The sequence below is a fragment of the Python bivittatus genome, unplaced genomic scaffold (assembly GCF_059951505.1).
Source record: "Python bivittatus isolate LINGU-HERP-01145 unplaced genomic scaffold, Pbiv_v1 ctg000080_np1212, whole genome shotgun sequence".
Classification (NCBI taxonomy): Eukaryota; Metazoa; Chordata; class Lepidosauria; order Squamata; family Pythonidae; genus Python; species Python bivittatus.
Genome location: NW_028277035.1, coordinates 47,857,837 through 47,880,919, shown reverse-complemented (window position 1 = coordinate 47,880,919; position 23,083 = coordinate 47,857,837). Strand labels below are relative to the sequence as shown.

At 38.6% G+C, this 23,083-nt stretch overlaps 1 protein-coding gene across 2 annotated transcripts in view; it reads left to right on the top strand.

Annotated features, from left to right (window-relative positions):
* CACNA2D2 (calcium voltage-gated channel auxiliary subunit alpha2delta 2) overlaps positions 1-23,083 on the top strand; it is a 656,510-nt gene that overhangs the window by 335,006 nt on the left and 298,421 nt on the right. For both annotated transcript variants that reach the window (XM_088134018.1, XM_088134017.1), the window contains exon 4: positions 21,461-21,520. In XM_088134018.1, coding sequence (XP_087990144.1) covers positions 21,461-21,520 — 60 coding nt within the window. The remainder of the gene's footprint in view (positions 1-21,460; positions 21,521-23,083) is intronic.

Here is a 23,083-nt window from a genome sequence, read left to right as displayed (position 1 = left end):
GCCTTTTGATTCTTAGAACACTAGGAATCCTCCACCTGAAAGCATCCTTAGCCCCAGTCCATTAAAAAAAAAAAAAAAACTTTTATATTGATTCTGAGCATCATCTGTGTTGCAAATCGCCCTTTCCTGTTGGGCTGCTATATTTATTTCTAGCCCTGGCAGGCTTTGTATCTAAACACTGAAACATTATGAATGACAGAAAATCTATTTTAGAAATGTCTAAGAGGAATGGGTCATTGTTTATCTTCTCTGAGGTCTCATATTCTAGCTTTGTTGAATCAAGGCACTCTGTCTTTCCACCCAGCAATGTACTAAATGTTGTAATAATATTGCCTGGTCAACAGTATAAGGTCCCCAGGAACCAGGATTCAAACTCATCAGTTTGCAACTCATTTTTGATATCACAGAAGTGCACTGGATTCTGCTGCTTCCATTTAGAACCTGAAGAAACAGTGAAGGGCTATCTGTGATTGCATGATGAGAAAATCCAGCAGGCATGAATTCCTTCAAAACATGGATTGTAGCTTGCTTCTTCCCATAATGCAGATAGGAATGGGTACCAGCTTTTTTTCCTCTGAAAAAATGTATGATTTAGACAAAGCAAGTGACTCCCATTGATTTCCACTGAATTATTCCCATTGATTTTTAAAAAATGAGTTCAGACTGTTTGTGTATGCGTGGATGTGGATGTGTGTTCAACCATAACCTTGGAAGCGTCCAAATTCAAAACTTAGTTGTTTTCTTTTCTAAGCCTACACCTGGAGGCTTAGCTTCATATATGGTTTTTTAATGGATATATATTTAGATATTGCTTCCTGAAATACTACCACGCAGTTTGGCTATATATATCTCACAGTCTGCTCCATATTGTTCTATATATACCTTTGTGTAGAGCCAAGTGGCTAGCATTATACACATTATAAATGCCATGTAATCAACAGACGAAGCTGTGTATATTATTTGTAGGAATCAGACAGCTATAAAGAACATATTGAAGCAATCTATAAGGTGGAGCACATTGAGATAAAGAAATGAGAACCATCTGCGATTATAATATTTGGTTTCATCATGCACTGGGCGTGCTTTGAAAATCTATTGATGCTAAGTGCGAATACTAAAGATCTGCTATGTCCTGGCTTCCTCTGTGGTGGAAGAGGGAAGGAATGGGAGCCTCATGAATAGATGCAAATACAGCATCTAGGTCTAGCTCTTTTTCACCTTCCCCCGTACTTTATCCCTTTACCAGATATGTTCTAGAATATGAGACTTCTAGCATTACCTGTCTCTGTATTTTCTTTTTAATTGAATAATGAGATAACGGTGGTATTTAATTTTGTCCCTTTTTATACTTTTTTGCCCATCTCACAAATCTTGTGCAATTGACTTGCTGGAAACTCAACTGGAGAAAGGCTAGCAAATAAAATATCTTGAAGTTGGAATCACTGGCTCTTTCTGCTTGAGTGGATTACAAAAGCGCCCGGGTGATAGAATATTGACTGTATTATTTCCAGATCATGCTGTTTACCTCCAGAAAGGTGCCTTATATTCTGATACTGATTTGACCCAGGCTTCTCCCTTCCTGAAAAGCAGTCCTTTTGTGCCTTCAGGCCCAACAAATTCAATTTTTCTGGCTCTGATCGGTGTGTTTTTCCTACCCAACTGAATTGCTACTCCCACCAGTTCCCCATTCCCTTGTAAAGGAAGGACAGGTAGTTCCCTGAATTGTTCAGCTTCTGTTCGGACTCAACAAGATGTAAGTTTCTCTGGAACCACCCCTAGCTCCAGACGAAACATAGTGAGTCACAGCTGACAATTACACAGATCAACTTTCCCTGAATTCTTTGCATTTTGTGATGCTGCGGACAGGATGGTTAGCATTTGGCAACAATGATGCAGGAAGGTCAGCATCTCAAAGTAATAGAAAGAGGTGTAGAAAACCTTTGGGGGACACAAGAACAGTTAAGGCAAAATAAGAGACATTTCAGGCCTGGGAAAGAAGGCATGAGGAAGAAACTCTAAATAATAGTGTCTTGAGTCTGGTTGGTATAAGAAGGGGCAGAGGAAATCTCTGGCAGGCTGTCAAGATTCTGTTCTTATACCCTATGGACGATAAAGTAGCATTCCTGTAATCCCTGAGCTGTCTGTTTCCTGACTGGCCAGCCTTGAAGGGCTAACACTGACTACTTGTGAATGCAAAATAACTTTTTTAAAAAATACTTTAGCTATTCATCACTCTGATATTTTGTTGTATTTTTTAATTAATTCTTTAGTATATCTTTTTTAATGCTCTTGAAAACTGACCTTGAGGATGTGTACCTCATGTGTGTATACACCTTCAAGTCAGTCTTAACTCCTGGCAACTTCCTGGACTATTCCCTGCAGTTTTCTTGGCAAGATTTTGGAAGTGGTTTGCCTTTGTCTCCTTCGTAGGGCTGAGAGGGAGTGACTGGCCCAAGGTCACCCAGCTGGCTTCGGGCCAAAGGCAAGGCTAGAACTCACCCTCTCCTGGTTTCTAGCCTGGTGCCTTAACCACTAGACCAAACTGGCTTTCTTGCTCTTTACTGTGTCATTACTGATGTCAGATCTCATTGCCGGGGGAGGTCTTGTACCCTCTTGCCTAATTTTAAACGTTTTTGTGACTGTAGCAGTTTCAAAAGGTTCAATTTTTAATTTTCGTTACCACAAGCAAGTGATGGGTTGAAATGTGGGGCATTTAATACAAATTCAGGTTTATACAAAATCAAATTGAATCTCTCACTTAGTCACTAACACAAACCTAAGTGCTGCAACTGTCTCTGTCCCAGTAATAATTATTTTATTAACAAAAAGGTTCTTGCACCACATTCACTCTTAATTAAGTCTCACCATATTGGGAACTGATTTTCTAATTGTTTTATCATTGCACTCTAATAATCAACCAATATTCTTTTGATATTTGTTTTAAAATCTTGTCTTAGTTGCAGAAGCTACTGAACTGAACATAATGGAAACAGAGCTAGAATAATCAAAGCACTCAGTTGCACACTAGCAATTTTATGAACCTTACCTACATTTAAAGAGGGAAATAATGTATTTGGAATAAATTGCAAAGAAAAAAATATGGGATATTGGGACCCTGATTGTGCAACACCTTCCATAAGGATGTTCAAGAAGCACCAACACTCTGGGGTTTTTTTGATATCAAATCAAGATGTCTCATAGCTCCAGACATTTTAAATTGTTTTTATTGCTTCTATTTTCAGTGTTACATTTCATTGCTTCTAAGGTTTTGGTGATTATATTGTTTTATTATATTGATTGGGTTTTTTTTTTTTTTTGGCTGTTGTTATTATGTACTTCTCTGGAATCTGTTGAGATGAAGAGTGTTTTAGAAATGTTTAAAATGAATCAATACCTTTACTTGATATTAGGAATTCATCTTTAGAGAAGCCAGATATACCAAAGTGCTCGATCTTACTATTTTATGCTATACCATAAACTTGTAAAGGGGCCAAGGGTGGGTTATGGTCACCTGTAAAACATATATATTGCATGGCTTAATTACAAGATTTGTGGATAGCAAAGCTGGAAAATATCTTAGATAGCTTCAGCCACTTGAAAGAGATAATGCAGGGCAAGACAAAGAACAGCCCAGCTAACATGATTGATTTAAAAAAATCAAATCTCTTCTTTCTATTCATACTGGATATCCATAAAAAACTAACACAAAGAAGAAAGTAGCTCATCTACAAATGCAAGCAAAACAAAAATTATTCATAATACAACCTATAGTATATACCAATACATTTACTGCAACTTTGTGCATCTATCATCACATTACTTACTTCCACTGTATAAACATATGAAAATAAATTCTATTCAGTACTGTTGTTCACTGTGCAGCCAGATGTTGCTCTCAGTTGTGATGATTGAATTTAGATTTACTCCTCTGATACAGAGAAGCCAACGCTAAATAAAGCAAAGCATATACTGTTTCATTATTGAAGAGCATGAAAGCACAGGATTTTAAGTCCTCTAATTCTCTGGTTATATATTTCTATTTGTGATGACATAGTTTCCCTGACAGCCAATCTGTATATTATGGATATAATTGGAATTGTAGGTCCCACTTCTTACACGCACACGTGTGTGTGTATATATACACACACACACACACACTAGTACCTTAATTAAGTAATCTAAAATTTCAAGAAGTGTCTCTGACCACGTTCTCCAGCATTCAGATTCTTCCGCATCTAATTCCTATACCACCAAGATATAATCATTCAGTCAACAGGCTAGGTTCTGTAGGAGGCAGGGGAGATGTCAAGCTACAACGCAGTCGAATCCAGCTGGAGCCCTCCTTTGAAAATCTACCCTGCCCAGCCTGCTAGGAGCTTCTGACACTTCCATTGAGAGCTGCTGTTTCAAGCCATGTGAGGTTTCCAAGAGATGTTCCCTGTTTTAGGAGGCCTTCTCATAATATTGCTCTTTATCTTTCTCAGTGGAATGGAGAGGGGTAGAATAAGAATCTTTTGTCAGTCACTGCTTTAAGATGCCTTACACAGCTCCCAAAGCTTTCAGCCTTTGCCTTTCACAATGAAAGTGCTCAGAAAGCATGAAGTTACATAAGGACAGTGAAGAGAGAGAGAGAGATACATAACATAGGGTGAAGGAGAATGGGAATGACTCAGAGAATGGAGTTATGTTTGGAGTTAACAGTTGAGAGAGAGAGAATCTATTTGCTTGAAAAAGCATCCTGAAGTGTTGAAAAATAAAATAAACATTTACTGATGTTTGCATATGTTCTGTTGCAATTCCTCACTCATAAAAGGTATCAGCATACATTTAGAAATGTGTGTTCTGCAAGAAAATATATTTTAAAAATATTCATGCAAATATATATTTAAATGGAAACATATGTGTAGATTTTGAAAACCCACACATATATTTGCAGATTAATGAGAAACCAGGACAGAATTGATATATAGGTAAAATATTTGTGTAAGTGACTTACTGTAGATATAAAATGGATTTGATTAACCAGTTCCTCAATAAATTATATACACATGGGCTTGTCAGAGCAGTGGGGGACCTTGTTTTTTTCCTCTTTGCATCCAAAACTTCTCTGTGTACTCTATGGAGAAGATATATTGAATGCATGTAGAATGAGGCTTGACATCCTAGTCCCCTTCTACCACCTTCAACCTTCATTGTACACGGGTTATATAGAGCACAAGCAATTATGAGAAAGAGCTCTCTCTTAATTGCTTAACTGGAAAATGAACTAGGGCACATTAGCTTGATGAGATTTTTGACCCATAAAACAGATGGTGACCATTGGTAATCAGCTTTTACTCTGAACATTTTCCATAATTCTGCAATTGATAACTGAGCAAAATTCTCCCAAATCTATCTCAAACACATGAGAACTCTGAAAAATGAGTTAGTGAAGATCAAAAGATGTCCTCAGATCCACAGGGTAGGCCTCTGTCTCCTCTCACAAGCCCTACATTTTCTTTTACAAATGAAGTACCAAATCTCAGAATTGCATCCTATTCTTCCAAGGATGGTAGCTGAAAGAAGCAACTCATGAGAACATAAATGTTTCGCCATTCTCTTAAGAAAAATGGTGAGACAAGAAATAGTCTCAGAAGCCTGAAATGTGTTTGTTGGATCAAGGTGTCCTGTTAGACATTGTTTTAGCTTATGGACCATTCTAGAAAACAGACATTTTTAGAAATCAGAGAATTTCTTTGGAAGATGTCATTCATTATCCATGTTTAGAGTCAGGTTCTCTGGATTTGCACATGTACAGTCATGTACAGGTAATCCTAGTTTAGCGACTGCCTCATTTAGCGACCGTTCACAGTTACAACAGTGATAAAAAAGTAACTTAGCAATCAATCCTCACATTTATGACCTTCTCAGGTCTGTAAAGCAAAGGAAAGCTGAAGTAAGATTGTAAGCACAGTCACAGTTTTACTTAGCAACTGCTTCACTTAATGACCCAGCTGCTGGTTCCAACTGTGGTCACTAAATGAGGACCAGCCTGTACGAAACATGTTTCTTTCCAAATGATCTACCATTTTTAAATTGAAATTAACAACAACATGCTTATTTTTAGCAAATTTCAAGTTTGAGACCTCTTGCTCACAGGTGCATGCAGGCACAAGCTCCTTGTTTATATCTTGCATATACTGGCAAGACATTTAAGAACTCTAACCCATTTCTGGCATTAAAACAAAAACGTAATAGTAGCAACAAAACCATCAGACTGATGTGGGTCTATATTCCCATGGAGGGTTTAGTCAGCATCACTCAAACAGAAAAGCACCACTGTGGACAAAGGATAGGAGCCGTCTTTGATCATTGTGGCTGAAAACTGATGGCACAATTTCCTGCCACTCTGAAGAAGGATACGCATGAAAATATATGATATAAGCCATAAAAGTAAGCTAAATGCAATTGGGAAGAAATAAACTATCCTTCCAAACTCTCCAAAACCTCAAGTTCCAGCCTCACCTATGTATCTGACATGGCTCTACCCACTTTGTAACATTGCCCCCCTTAAAACAGCATTAACTTCTAACTTTGTGGCCTTTGTCAACCAAAAGGCTATCCATCCCTATAGTATGGATTTTCACTGTTAAACAGGACAATAGGAGAATAGGAGAATACATCCCCATTTCCATCAGCCTGAACACCAGTAGGATAATCATTGCTTCTCAATACCCAAAGTCTCAGATTTCACAGGCAGGAATGAACTACCCAAGCAAGCTCAAAAGAAATTGGGGAATTATAGATAAGAAATAGTTATTGAAGAAAATAGGAAGCCATAAACAAACCTATCATCTAGATTACTGTCCTCTGGATATGCCAGTTTGTCTGTCCTTCCTAAAATGCAGTGCCCTAAACTGGACACAATATTCTACTGGTGATCTGACCAATGCAAAACAGAGAGAAACAATGGTTTCTGTTGATTTTTGTGTTGTACAATGCAGGGCCTAGAACAGAGCCCTGTGCTATACCACTTAACATCTCCTTCCAGCTTGGCATGGAGCATTAACATGTATTATTTGGGTATGACTGTACAACTAGCTTTACATCTAGGCATGCCCAACACTGCCCATACTGCTGCATTCTAGACCAGCTGTACCTTTCAAGTGGCCTTCAAGGACAGACCCATGTAGAGGGCATTGCAGTAGCCCATTCTTGAGGTGATTAGGGCATGAGTGACACACTTGATTAATCTATGTGAAGACTGTCTTGACCACAATTGCCATCTGCTCTTGAAGCAGGAGCTGCAAGTCCAAGATGATCCCCAGATTGCATACCAGTCTTGAGCGGGGAAGTACAACCCCATCCAAGACTAAAGATGGAAGGTCCCCAGGATTGGGGGGCCCAACTCTCCACAGCCACTCAGTCTTGACAGGATTTGAACATAAGTCTGTTCCTCCCCATCCTTATCCAAAACTCACAATCTTGTCACTAACTAAACCTTTATTATACAGAAGAGACAGTTATTGACAAAGAAGTTAGTACTTTGAAAAATATTTTGTGAAGTTGCTTCCTTGATTGATACTCAGTCGTGGCTTAACTAGCTGCCTAGCAAATTTCAGATGGGGGATGCATGACTAACAAGAGCCATGGGATCACCTGCCACAGAGAGTATTACAGGATAAGATCATTGGTTGTTTTACTGTGTTTACTAAAGACATATTCCATAAGAATATAACAGAGTCTGTCTTCTGTTGTTGCTGGTTAATACATCAGAAATAATTCTCTTTTATTTTCTCTATCATTAAGTATTGGACTTCTGCATCCATTTTCTGTTATGCAAACCCTGTCAAAAGTATGGAACAAGGAAAAGATCCACTGGACAAATAAAAATGCACCTAGATGCTAAACTCATGTCCATGGAATCACTGATGAATGAGACAGTTGCCTCTCACTATTTCCATGTCATTTTTAAGGGTATGCCTTTTCTTAATATGGAGTACTTCAATATACTCCCTGGTGAAGTAGATGGTTTGGGGCACAGATATCCATCTCAAAACTCTCTGCTACTTTTTGTCAGTGCTTCATAACATTTAAAATAATAAAATCTGTATTTTCAGAATGTGGTTTCTCAGGAATGGTACCATTTCTGGGTTACCCTGGCAAAATTTCCCAGTCACCCCAAAAAAGGCTTAATGTGTAGGTTACAAGCAGAGTAGCAAATGATGCCAATGGCACATTATTTGTGAAATTGCTTTTGTAACATCTCTTGAAGATCTTCTGCATTTTTCCAGAAAAGTCCAAAATCACTCCTTAGTGGTCTCTTACATTGAGATCCTTTCTATTGGTCCATATGAAAAATCAGCTTGGCTGTTTAATTAAAAGAGGGACTCGCCTCCTTACCAGGAACACAAAGCTTTATCTCATTAAAGCACAAATCAATTGCTGAGTCAGATGTTTCATTTTCTTCCCTGCTACTTTCTCAGAAAAGGTAAGAAGAGATGCAAACTATCACTGTCCCCTTCTCTTAGAAAGAAAAAAGGGCACTTCAATGTAATTGGTGTTACTATTTTATCTGAAGCCATGTTTCTGTTAGAGAAAGTGTGATACCCTACGTTGACCATAATGGTCAGATCCATAAAGATGTGTGCGTTTGTAAAAATTACAATTATTTAAATTTTACTATGTAATTTTACGCTTGGTAGAACTTGTGTAAGAGCTCCATTACACATCTGAGTTTTGAGTTATAGAAGGGATTCTCTTTTTCTACCCAGCAGAAGATGCTTCACTCCTTTTTGATCATTCAGTTTTTTACAGCTGAAGAAGCATAAAGAACATCAGACAATGCCAATGGTTCAACCTTCAGTGTAAAACAAGCCTTTGCCATCTCTTTTAGATATGTCTAAGTTCATCTTGCTAACTTGTACTGGCAGAAATATAAGTAATAATAGAGGCCTGTGTGATGTTCATTTGAAAAGGACAGATTTATAGATCAGTAGCTGTATTTTTTAACCTCATTTCTTTGACCTATATAAGAAAAGCTTGGATTGATTGATTGATTGATTGCTTCAGCTCCTCTTCTGCTGCAACTGGTTATAATTTGTCAAGTCGTAATGTCGGTGGCATAGCTGCAAACAAAAGGAAGGTATATTGGACTTTGTCTAATGAACGAGAAAGAGAAGGGATGGTGGCAGATTTAGGTTACCATGGCAATCTAAAGGGATTTATTTCCAATGCGGATGTTGCAGTTTTACTCAGATAAATATACCATGCCTTCATTTTTATGAAGTAGTTATGACAACCTAGCTTACTAGCTTCCATTTCCTTCCTTTATGACCTAAAAGTTGAAGGACAATGATATAGATTAGATTCTCTATATTTGAGTGTTCTTGAAAGTTATTTTTTTAAAGTTACTGCCTATGTATCTGTATCTTTTTTTAATTAATTCAATTTTGATGCTGCCCAACTCCAGCTGATTCTGGGTGGTGTTAGCTCTGATCCTCCTTAATCCTAGATTCGGGACTCTAGGACAGAAGGCTCAGAGTGGATTTTCCCAGGTGGAGAATGGAGAATAAAGATGAGAATGTGTGAGAAGAATATTAAACCATACAGATGAAGAATAATAATACTTTTCACCTATCTACCTAGTATAAAATTAAGTTGCTGCAAGTTGACTGCTGACTTGAGTGGGGACACTGGATGTGCCCCCACTCAATAAACCTTTAATGGCCTTTTCTGATCTGCTGGATCATATAAATTCCTTATTTTTACTCTCTAAAACCTCTTCTTATCCCTCATTGGTATACTTGACATAATAATTTGGTAGGAAGGTCATGGAATGTACATATTGGACATTAGCATGCTACAGATTTAGTGCTTTCATTTGGCTGAATTGGCAGGTACTTTGCTGTGATGTTTTTCCTTTCTTAAAGTTTCTAATAGCCTCTTTGTTTTCATTTGATCATTGCAATCAAGAGATTTGCTACCTGAAGTCTGGACATGTCAGTTTGCCTGTCTGTTGCATGAACCAGACTTCTGCAGACAAAATGGCTGGCTTTTCAAAGTAGTTGTGCTAGAAAGCAGTTTTATGACTCTGTTTCAAGTTTTTGCATTCTTTAGCATTCTATCTAAAGCACATCTTTAATTCTTTCCTAATTTTTCCCACTGAGAGTGGTACACATTTTGATTCTGATTACACTGGCATGTGTACTACTTCTTCCTAGAAAAATGACTCCTTAATCATTTGCTGCATCACTAGTTGGTAATACAGTGTCCATGAACACCAGGAGGCCTCCCTGACCCCCCAAGGTTTTATTTTTTAATAATCAAGAGCAGCAAATGATTAAGGCAACTTCATTGAAACTCCCAAATGTTGTGAAAATTTGACTTTGTGCATGCTTGTATGTACATTCCTTTCCCCAAAATTGCCCAAGGATGCACAGGGCCTGAAATATCTGCCAAACCAGATCTACATAAACTTTTTTTTCCTTTCTCCAAGCTCACTACTAGTGGCTGGTGTGGGTCTTCCGGGCTGTGTGGCCGTGGTCTTGAAGTTTTGTTTCCTAACGTTTCGCCAGCACCTGTGACCGGCATCTTCAGAGTGCAGGAGCACAGACAGGAGCAGTTCTCTCCTTCTGGAGTTCTCAGCTCCTGTCTGTGCTCCTGCACTCTGAAGATGCCGGTCACAGGTGCTGGCGAAACGTTAGGAAACAAAACTTCAAGACCACGGCCACACAGCCCGGAAGACCCACACCAGCCATCGTATGCCGGCCGTGAAAGCAATTCGACAATACTCACTACTAGTCCTCAATAAAAGAAAGAACTGAGTTATTTTTTTCAGTTTCTCTGATTATTATTATTATTAATAATTAAATGTATATGCCACCTGACTCCCAGCAACTCTGATGCCTGATTAGTTTTGTTTTAATTGAAAGATTTTATATATATGCATTCTCTACTTGTGAATACAGGAGGGCCTACAAAAATATGAAAAGTCAAACAAAAATAAATTAAAATAGCATAAAATAATAAAATTAAGCAGCATAAATATTAGCTTCAAATACTAAAGCGTTTGCCTTTCTCTATAGTGGGAGTTTCAGTTCCTAAACAGAATGTACTTCTAGTACTCAAAGTAATCGTCTTTTCATTTGGAGGGAGGGAAGAGATGAAAATAATATTTCTTACATTGTCCTATAGTCTACAAATTGCTTAGTAGATGTGTTGTGTCAATTCATGTGCTGTGTCAATTCATACCAAAGTTCGAAATGGTGGTGTTTATCGTGTGCATGTAAATGTGTTGGCGTCTGCATACAAATATTTTGTCATTGTGTTTGCTTTCTCCTGGCACATGCTGGTTCTGTTTATATTCAGAGGCATATGGTTATTAGGGATTTTTTTTTCCATGATGTGCCCAAAGTAAGATATGTTAACTTCCCCAATATGGGGGGGGGGGGGAATCTGATTTCCTATGCCTTTAGAATACATTATCCTTGCAACAAAAATGGAAAAGGCATGCATTTGAGATAAGTTCTGCTCCTGAAAATGGGTGCCTGTGCTGACAGTGTCATCTATCTCCTCTCTGTTCCGTGAAGCACCTGGTGAATTGCTGATACTAAATAAGGAGGAACCATTCTATGAACTAGTCTAGATCCATGTGTTCTGCAGCTGCATGCTTTAGGTTTTCCCACATTGGACAGGGGTGTAATTCACTAAAGTCCTGTATGCTCTCCAGAAGCAGCCTTCCTAAATGCTTTCCCAGAGAGAAAGTACCACAGGCACTTTTATTTAATTCTGCAGCATCTCTTGATCTCGCACTGCCTCTCCTTTCTTTAGAACCTCTGCACTGAAGGAGAAGTAGCAGCAGCAGCAGCAGCAGCAGCAGCAACACTGTCTTCTGTTTCCTTTCTCTTTGCCCTCAGCTCTTCCTGGACCCAGATAGCTGCCCCTCCCTCCCCCCTCCCTCTCCCCTGAGTTTTTCAGATAAGCTTCGGCCTATCTCGCAGGTTCAACATACCTTGAGATTGTTCTGCCACATTAAAAAAAAAATGTAATCACTTCTAAAGCTTAAAAAAAAATCTTTGGCTATACTGATTGCCATAAGAGGATTTATGATGAACTCATTTTGCATTAACATGGCTGTCCTCAATAATAGGACATTTACTAATAATAGGACATTTACTTTAGTAATCATTTACTAAATACTGTTTCCTAGCTTAAATAAGAAGTGTAGCAGCTGGTGGTAATGGGTATAGCTGAATTGGATTGTCTTATTCTAGATTTTTAAGTGACCAGCATTTTTTACAGCCATATTGGCAAAATTTGCTAAAAAATCATGTTATCAGGGTTCCACTAGCAGATAGCACATGGGTGGGTTGAGGTTAGGGTTTGGCTCAGTGAATGAGCGCTGCTTTATAATCAGAAGTGGATCATAGTATTCAATTTGGAGTGCTTCCTCTCTCATGGAAATCTGTGGAGGACCAGACAATGTTGGGTCTTATGAACAAGTCTCTAGACTCTTCATATAATTTCTTTTGTTCCTCTGAATTGAAAAACCCACTAAGAAGTGCAATGCGGAGCAATAATGATAGATCTCCAAAGCATAGTACAAAATACAGTGGTACCTCGGTTCATGAACTTAATTTGTTCCGTGACTCTGGTTGCGACCCGAATTGGTCACCCCCCGAATCAAATTTTCCCATAAGGTTCAATGTAATTACAGTTAATCCGTTCTGAACCATATGTATTTTTTTTTTAAACCACAAAAATATGAAACAAAATACAGTACAGTACAGTATGAAGAGAGAGAACGCTAACCTTGCTTGAGGCGTGGAGGACAGGAAGGCAGGTGGGGAGGCGGTTATTGTTTGGAGGGAGAGTCCCCCTCCCTACAGGAAGCCACGACCACGTGTCACGGCAGGGAAAATGGCCGCGGATCCTGTTTGTCACCCAATGCGGAGTTCGCAGATGGAAGCAAAATTTTGCGAATGGAGCTGTTCGTGACCCGAATTGGTTGTGAACAGAAGCGTTCGTGACCCGAGGTACCACTGTACTTAATTAGCAGTTGGGAAAAAAAGAAAAAAGAGAGGGGGAGGCTACTAGACTGCTTTTTCCTATGCCTCTTTTTCTTTCTTTCTTTCTTTCTTTCTTTCTTTCTTTCTTTCTTTCTTTCTTTCTTTCTTTCTTTCTTTCTTCCTCTCTCTCTCTCTCTCTCACTCACTCACTCACTCACTCACTCTTTCTTTCGTTTCACCTTTTAACTATTTTATTTTTTATTATATTTTCATTTAAACCTTCACTTTTGTGTAAAGTTTATGTATGTATATGTATTCCTTTCCCTTTTCTTTGTTTTTGCCTTTGTTGTTGTTACTTAATAATAATAAAAACATAAACAAAAGAAGAAGAAGGGCCACGTGGAGTAGTTGCTCAGTCATTTGACTGGTTTTGCTCAGAGCCCTCTCCATCTGGAAGCCATTATAGACAAGTAATATATTAAAATAAACTTCTGCTCATCTTCTTTACTGGAAGAGATCTGCCCCTTGCACTTAAGTGTCACTTGTACAGTGAGATGGGTGGCATATATACGCTTGAAAATAAATAAATAAATAAATAAATAAATAAATAAATAAATAAATAAATAAGCAAGCAAGCAAGCAAGCAAGCAAGCAAGCAAGCAAGCAAGCAGCAGGGGCAGGAATCAACAGTCTGTTCTGCATTTTTTCCAATCTATGACTTTAACAGCTGAGTGAAAACTAGAAATGCAAGAAACACACAATTGTTTCTTTATTCATTTATTAAATTTGTGTACCACCTGACTCCCAACAGTCCTGAGCTGTTCACAAGTAAAAATGTTAAAATCAAGGAAAAAACACACAAGAGACAAACATAAAAGATTAAAAGATGGCAAGGATGAAAAGAACTGGACAGGAATGAAAGAGAAACAAACGCACACAACCCAGGAGCCTCAGCTCACCGTTGCCAAAGATCTGGGCAAAGAGCAAGGTCTTCAAGGCCCTTTCAAAAACCATTAGGGTGGGGGCTACCTGGATCACAACACATCTAGAAAGCCCCATGCTGAGTGCCAGATAGGATAAGGCTCCTCTTTCTTAGCAGAAAGGATATGAATAACAGGTAGTCCTCAGTTTAAGAACAAGTTCCATTCCCAAGGTCTGTCCTTAAGTCAAATTTGTATGTAAGCTGGAACAGTATTATTGTATAATACTGTATAAGTAGTATTGTATAATGAACTCTAATTATTTTGTATTTAACTCAGATTTTGCTACAATAGGTTCCATTCTTAATTATGGATTGTCTGTAGCGTGGGCGTTCTTAAACTGGGGACTACCTGTAATGCAAGTTCCCCACTAGGACTTCTAAAAATGATGTTCGAGTTCTGCTTCTGTGAGGGAAGACATTATTCCACAGCTTGAGGAACATCAACCACTGCATTCTTCTAAGAAGTGCCAAATGGAAAAGAAAGGAGCGTCCTCTTCCATGAGGGCCTTGTACAGTGATGGAGGCTGTGATGATAGCTGCAGGAGCGCTCTTTGATACTGCTTACAAACATTCAAGCTTAGTCCAGTGCATCTCAATCCTGTCCATTTTTGTGAATGCTTTTTCTAATGAAATGTTCCTGGTATCCCTGTTTCAAACTCCAACATAACTACTATATCCAATTTCCCTAGTGCTTCACCAGAAGAAAATATGTACTTCATGTATCCTGTTAAGCATATTCTTTGAGATAGTTTGAACCATAACTGAAATGTGCTTATAGATTTGGAAGGCCACTTGGTCACAAAACATGGCCAGGCAAAATATTCACACCTTGTGAACCATATTTTAAACCTTTTGGTATATAGCCTTTTGTTAGAGATTTTATTGATGTTTTTTAATTAAACAGCAGGTGCAATTTTACTACATATACATTTGTTTCTGAACATGAATTCTAAGTATCTTTTTACCTGTATCTTAAGAGAGTGACTAAAAAAACCCTTATCTGTTTATTTTTAGACACTGCACTGGTTAATCAGAAGTAAATGTTTAAATAATTTCTGAACACCTGTAGTTTTAGTTCTTGCCAGTTCAGTACCTGTAAGATTGAGGTCTGGAGGTTGGTAACCAAAGAGAAATAGATCAGCAAAATGTATTTCAGGTTGAATAGACTGATTGGATTTACAGAACACCTGCAACTTCCAGAAAAAGTAGTCAACTTTTAGTAGTATACAAAATAAATTAGGCTCAGTTGCATAGATTTAGGAGCACTTTCCATCTTCCAGTCACCATGTGAAAGTTACTTTTCAGCTTGGTGGCTCTTATCATATACAATATTAGCAATATTCAGTGATACCAAATGATCTAAAGATAGCATAGACATAAAGGGCTTGGGGAGTAGCCAAGGATGTCAAATACAGTTGTTTTAAAGAACCCACCATAGTAAACTGTTGTGAACATCATGGACATTTCAATTCCACAGGAGTAGTGAGTCCTGGATTTTTTTACAGATTCTTTAAGTTAGCAGATTTTAGGTACCTCAATTCAAACATTGTTGTGTTATAATGCACCATTTGGGCTAACTTGAGGGGACAAACAGATAAACACAATGAGAGTTTTAGTAGTATATAGATTAAATCTCACATGCTAGCCAAAACTTGCAAGATCTCTTTTTCTCTGATGAGACCTTGCAAGATTTATGCAAATGCACCCATCCACAGAAATAATGTTTCTGTGTTTGTTGTGATGTTTCTTCCATCTTCCATTTTTATACTTTGTGTATAGATATATGTATTATCTGCTTATATTACATGCCAAGATTTGAGCATGCACACTGTTTCCTCTAATAGTTAATTAAAATGATGAGCAGTGACATTAAGTGGAATCAAAACAGGGCCACTAAGAGAGGGATCAATAAATTGGAGGAGGGGGTACCCCAGAATTCCTAAACATGTGAAAAACCTCAAAAACAAAAATATGAGATGTTTCTACTATGTAAGCTCACCAATCCTGGAACTGACTGCCTGATGCAGAACTTTTGCTACAGCTGTATGCAGCAAATATAGAATGGGTGGTACGGCTGTTAGCGGAGTACAAATAGTTCAAGGGGTGCTTTGCCTCTGAAGGAACCTCTTTTGACTGCAGAAATGCCAAAGAAAACACAGCATCTCTCTGATATAAGTATAGCTTCTTTTCTCAAGTTTCATAACTGCATTCTGCCCTGTAGATCCTGCACTGATCACATTTGCCCAGGTGGCTCCCGAGGTCTGTATCAAATATAGGCAGCGGGTCCTGACTGGTTCTGTCTTAATGCTACTTGCAATGGATCCAGGATGTGAAGCTCTTCTTCTGTTCCTATCAAAATCACATCTAATTTCTTCTGACTATGGCCCTTCACAGGCCCCCAGGAAACCTCAAGCAAAACAGGACCTTGCTCAGGTTTCACAGCTGTTGGTATTGTGAGGCTTTCTGCCTTGGGCTCTAAAGATTCATATAGTTATCACAAGTACTAGAAATTTAGATGCGAAAAATCTGAATGTATTTTGAAGACTGAGACTGAAGTGCTAAGGAAAAACAAAACAAGAAAATGGAGATCTTGAAATAGTTACTCTACCACCACACACAAGAACACAAATCAAACCAATGACTGTTTTCAGCTGAATGCAGAATATTTTGCTTATTAAATCTATCCATTACTAATACAACTGTAATTTTATCTCTACCCTCAGTTTCTACTGTTAATTGTTAATTCATGGCAGTTTTAATTACTCTTTTAGTTGCCATGTAGGGCTCTATTATTATGTCTGAATACAATTTCCCTTGTGGAAAGGAGCCAAAGATGGGCTTGCTCTGTGGGAAAAGGAACAACCATGAGCTTGTGTTTGCCTTCAGAGGTGCATAAACTTTAGTCTCCGGTGGCTGCCTCCCAGAGACCTCTTTGTGACGGGGCGCAAGATTGGATCCCAAAAGCCAGTGGCCCACCTAGCTTTGTTGAAACAATATGCTCCTTACCTGACAATACGCTCCTCTCTGAACCAAGGTAGAAACTGACTGCTACCAAAAGTAGGGGGTCATTTATTGCACTTTCTGTTTTTAATTTACTTCTTGAGGCAAAATTGATCCCTTTGGAAGTCTGTGGCCTCAGTATATTCATACCTTTTAGCTTAATTAAAAAATAAAGAACAGGCACTGCTATTTCTGAGTAAATGTGCTACACAGATCAATTCTCTGCACTTTTAATTTATTTCTTTCCCACCTCTCCCATTTCTCTTTGTTACACTGCAGTCCGTGGGATTATGGGAAGCTTTTCTGGCTACCATGAGATGTTTCTGAAATGCTTCCATATATATTTCTATTAAGCTTAATAAGAGGCAATGAAATGGTAATATTTGGAAAGAACGGAAACAAGTTGTCTGCAGAGGAGTGCTGAAGTGGATGTATCTGAGCCAAAATTCACATGACTGTCTTCAGCAGATGCAAAAAAAAAAAAAAAAAGGCAGGCAGGCCTTGCTGACCAGTGGAAAAGGAAATTATACTTGCTACATGCAAACCACCACAGGCCCAGTCATCCCTGTGATACTATGTATTAGTTTATTTTCATTTAATAAAATATTTGACCTGCTGTGATATTTTTAACAGCATCACTTCCTGGAAAAAAATCCTGACCCAAACTGAAAGTTAACATTCCTGATGCTTTCCAGATGTGTGGTAACTTTGACTCCCAGAATTACTGTCCAGCATTTTCTAGGTTGGGGAAGAATGATCTGTTGGATCTCACTGGTGGGTTAGAGAGAGAGAGAGAGAGAGAGATTTATTAAATTTATATGCCGCCCATCTCCCCCAGTGATTTGCCCAGACCTCTGGTTCTGGGAAATTTCAGTCTTGCCTCCTGGGGGCAGGGTCTAGGGCAGCTTTTAAGTTCAAGACCCTCATGACAGCTATGTAACATTTCAACAATGATCAGTCAGCTTCCAGGTACAGTTCAAAATGCTGGTTGTCACCTTTAAAGCTCTTCATAATTTAGGTTCATGGTGTCTGTGAGAGTGCCTATTTTATGTCACATCTGTCTCACTGAGCAGGCAGATTCCACATAAAGTAGGCAGTCTTGCAGAGGGAGAGGGAGGTCTTGCAGCAGGAGCCTACACCAAGGGAATGCCAACAGTATGGAGCCTGGGAGAAAGGCTTCTCCATGAGGGTCCCTTTTTTGATGGAACAGCTTGCCTCCAAGGTAAAGTTGGCTTGCCCCTGCTAGTATTTCAGAGAGCTAGGAAGAGATAGCTTTTTAGGATGATCTGTGTGGAAGGAATAGAAAATTGTGTTCTTTAGCTCCATCTCCTATCAACCTCTTAATGTCTTGGTGCCTATATCTAACTCCCTTAAATCTTCAAATTCCCTAATCCTTTGTTCCAGCTATCATGAGCTCAGTGATATCCTCTTCCTGTTTCCAGATTAAAAATATTAATGCCTTGCTTCTTGTCTATAGCTCCATAATTCTCTGCTCCAGCTTTAATCCAAACCCAGATTCTCACACCAAAAGAGCATCAAGGAAAGGGCCAAGAAGTATCAAAATTCTCCTTGAAAAATAATCTGATGTTAAATAATGGGTAGCACTCCTCTTAATTCACCGCTGCACACTTGGAATGAAGCCTTATCTACATCAAACTTTTAAAAGATCTTTGTAGCCCATTGCACTCTATGCTATTTGTCAAGCAGTTGGAGCTGGTTTTCTTCCAATCTAAACTGCAGAATGGATGGTTTAAACATTACAGAGAAAAGTCCTTCTGTCCTCATTTCAGTCCTGTTTAGTCATTTAGTTCTGAAGGGTGAAGGGCATCCTCACCTGTTGAGGGGCATGATTGATTTCTAGGCAAGATTTCTATTTCAGCATAAAATTAGGGACCCACTCTCAGCTTGGATGATGATGACAGTTCCTACCACATTATTTTCCCAGTGTTTAAAGACTCTCTGCATGTACATTTATTATAAATATAAATTATAAATATTTATTAAATTTGCACACTGCCCGACTGCCAGAAACTCTAATAGTTAGACATATATTTTATTACTACACCTTTTACATTTTATGCAGAAAATCCTGATATGCTCTAGCCATAATTTTTCATTAAGCCATTAGGGCTAAAGAAAATATGCTGGCATAGAATGGAGGAAGCAAAAATAATAGATAAATCTTCCCCCAGCCTCCCACATGCATACAGTTGCATTAATGTCAACATGGGATATTTATCAGAAACTTTAATTTTGCAGTGAAGATTATAAAAGAGAAATTAAGAAGCAGAGAATAAGATTTCAACACTTTGCCAGAGAAAAACATTTTTCCTAACGTGGCTGTGATTAGCTTACAAAGGGTTGAAAAAAAGCTGAAAAATTAGAAGTCTTTCTAGTCTTTCTAGTCTTCCAGTCTTCTCCTTTCCTGGAAAACATCTGCATTCTTCCTCTGTCGGCTTCCCTCCTCTGCACTTTGGAAACCTTTCAACAAGCCTTTTTAAAGAAGCAGCGTGAAGAACATTTTCTATGATCTTTGCTTGGAAGAGTTATTGCCCAGAGCTCTTGCTTGGACACTCCCAGCCCAGACCATTGGGAAAATCTAAGCTGTAATATTGCCTTGCCTTGGGAAAAAAAAAAAAGTCTGCAGCATTAAGGAAAAGTATTTTGCTGTTGTTTTTAATCTGAATATTAGGAAATATAGTCTTGGCTGGCCTTAGGTTAACTTTTGTATATTTTACAGCTACTGTGTTTTATTTTCTTTTGTTGTTTTGTTTTATGGCATCTTGTGGTATATTGTTTTAAACTGGGCTTATAACTGTTGCATGCTCCTTTGGGATAATTGCTATTCTGAAAGGTGTTGATATTTCTAAAGAACCTGAAACACATACATTGATTATAGGTGAGTGCTCCATGCCTAGGGAAAGAAAAATGCATAGTTTTATGGAGAGCCCTTGCTTGAGCAGTGTGGAGTAGCAGCCTCCCTGCTCCTGGTCTAACACCTGAACTACAATACCACACTGACTTTCAAATGTATGTATGTATATGTTTACATGTGTGGGTGGGTTGGTGGGGGAGATATTTTATATCCTTTAAATCTCATACATCTGCATTAACATTTGGCTTGATTAGAACTGGTCGGGCTGTCTTTAAATGCTCTCTCAGGTTCTTGCTTGCAGCCTGCAATTAAAAAAAGAACTTGTTCAGAAATGCTAGCTGAGTTCTAGATCTCCACCATTGAACAGCATCCTAGGACAGCTGGTACATTGCAACTGGATGGATGTTGAATGTGTACATCTACTGGTTCTCCTTGGAGACTGAACTGTGTCAAAATGATTTATCAAAGTGAGAGAAAAGTAAAGGCCATTGGACCAAATTCATTCAGTTTTATAACCACCAAATTAAAGTGAGTGAACCTGTGTAGACAAGGATTTTTGTTTTTAGTGATAAGTCAGCATAGTGGCTTGGTCCTAGCTCTATGGCCTAGTACCTATAACTTCCTGCTAGCAAATGAAATCATTTATGCTCTACATTCTACAGAATCGCTTTGAGTCTTTGAGCAGATTGAGTGGCTACTTCTGTAAGACAATAGGAATAGTATGTGAGAGAGTGTTCCATCCAGTTTCACAACAGCATAAGGAGTCACAGGTCTTCCCCTTGTCCATCGTTTAAGCTGGCAAGTGAGCCACAGCTCTCTAATATCACACATACACATCTGGTTCTTAGGCTGCAGCCTGACAAAGGCCTTCTCGTTTCCTACTTAGGGCTGGAATCATACTAGTTTATGGCCTTGTAACTCTTACCAAATAGTTACTTCAGCAAGCCAGTTTGGGAAAAGTGTGCATGGCACAGTAGTTTGTGTTTGTTTATTTGGTGCTGCCCAACTCCAGGCTGACTGCGGAAGATACAATGACCATTTGATAATATTCTTTCTTCTCCAATAATAGACATCTTGTTAGGACACTGCAAGGAGTAGCATTAAACCTTTCAAGGCAATCTTAACTCAAAAAGAAAAATAGCATGTTAGCAGGCTTCAGACCTCATCAATTAACCAACTTGGCCCCAAGGTTTGGACTTTGGATATGGGATTTCTGAAGAGTGGCTCCCCCATCAAACTCCATATGTCACTGACTGTAATTTATTTACTTTCACTTGCACATGTCAGTGGAAGCCTACTACTCTGACCCAGAAGTAAAAAGATCCCATAAAAGTAATGAAAGGCAAGGTTTTCCAATAGCTTGAGCATTTAATTAAGAAAGATCAGAGTTGCATATAGAAGATGCTTACGGAAATCATAAATTTTTAATTAATGTCTTTTCACAGCAGAGCTGCCAAGTAGGGGTGCTGAAAATGTTTTGCTACTTAATAAGCTGCGGGAATGATATAGCTGGTTTCCCATGTGAAAGAGCAGAGTTAAAATGAGTCCTTGGTCATTACTGCAGTTCATACTATCTCTTTATGGACTCATACTCTTTCTTCTCTTTAATTTCAGAGACTGGCTGATGCAGCAGAGAAGTTTCAGAAAGCCCACCGATGGCAAGACAATATTAAGGTAAGTCTGCAGTTCTCCTTTCAGTGGCCTCCTCTGTCCTCCCTATCATAGGCTCTCTTTTCCTACTCTTTTGGATTAACGTGATCTTCACTAAACTGGCACATGTTGAGCTAAAATTTCTACGCTGTCTGGGAATACTGGGAATTGCAGTCTCAGTACACCAGAAAAGTATTAAGTTTGGAAAAGCTGGTCTAATATGTATTTATCAAAAATCCTTCTCACAAAAGTATCAGGTATGTTAGGCCCTTATGTGCAGAACTAACTCATTTCCTATTAAATTTATGCATAAGAGTTGCTACTGATGTGACATAAGATTATACGTACTCTAGATCCTGTACTGTATTATATTTGCACCTGATTCCAAATATGGGTGTGACCTATCACTGTGCCTTAAGATTAGAAGAATGTTTTATAGGATCCAGACTTTTAAAATTATTCCACCATAGCTGCACATTAAGAGATTTCTCATGTTTCATGTTTCTTTGCACATTGTTTTCCTTTCCTCTCTGTCTTTGTCTCCTACTTCCTTAACTTTCTAGCACTCTGATTTCTAAAGCAAACTCCATCTTCTCAGTTTATACACTGATGTCCTGTTCTTGCCTTTTAGTCCCTCAGTGCCTACCAGCTGTAATGAAAGTGAACAATGTCATTTTGAACTCATTTTTAGTATTACCTCTGCCCACATGCGCATGTAATAAGGCAATTCAAAAGACTGAAGGCGAAGGTCAAGGTAATGGTTAAAGATTTGGTTTCAGGTTGCCATGGAGAACTCCCTGGAAAGCTTGCCATCTTGCCATCCCAGCAGTCTGAGAGGGACTGTGTAGGTAGCCCTGCAGGGAGTGTCCAGAGAGTTGGTTCTTGAATCAAAGAGGGCAGCAGTAGCCTGGCATTTTTCTTTGCATTCATCTTGCTATAGGATTTTATGCGATTTCATTCCAGTTGAGGTAGGTTCTGGAGGAGGGAAGAGCAACTGAAATAGGTGTCAAGCAAATGCTGCTGCTTTAATGTTTGCATTTGAGCTTGTAATTATGGCCCCTCTGCAAGAAAGCAGGTATTCTGCTTTGAGATGCAGTCAAATGAGATCCAAGAAAAAAGATCTTCTTTTCCTTTCAGGAAGAGGATTAGGGCAAATATTTCTGAGCCAGTCAATCCACTCTGCTAATCATCTGTTATGAGGGTGCGAGAGGAAGAACTGTTTCTTGACACAAGCCGTTTTTCTTCATGCTATAAAACTTTGCCCATGGTATTCTCTGAATGTATGTATTTATTTATTGAATTTCTTCACCATCCAATATCCAAAGCTCTCTGGGCATTTCAGAAATTAATGGTGGAGACCATCAAATATACAAATCTAATAAAACTTAATGTAAAACATTAAACAAATAAAGCAGTCTCAGAATAAACCCAAAATAAACAACTGGGGAGGCCAATAGGAATGGAAGAATCTAAACAGTGCTAATATACATTTAAACTGAAATATTAGAAGACTAAGGAGCCTGGGAGAATAAAAATGTTTCCACCTGGCCCACTGTGGACCACAGTGTAAGCATCATCTGAACTTTT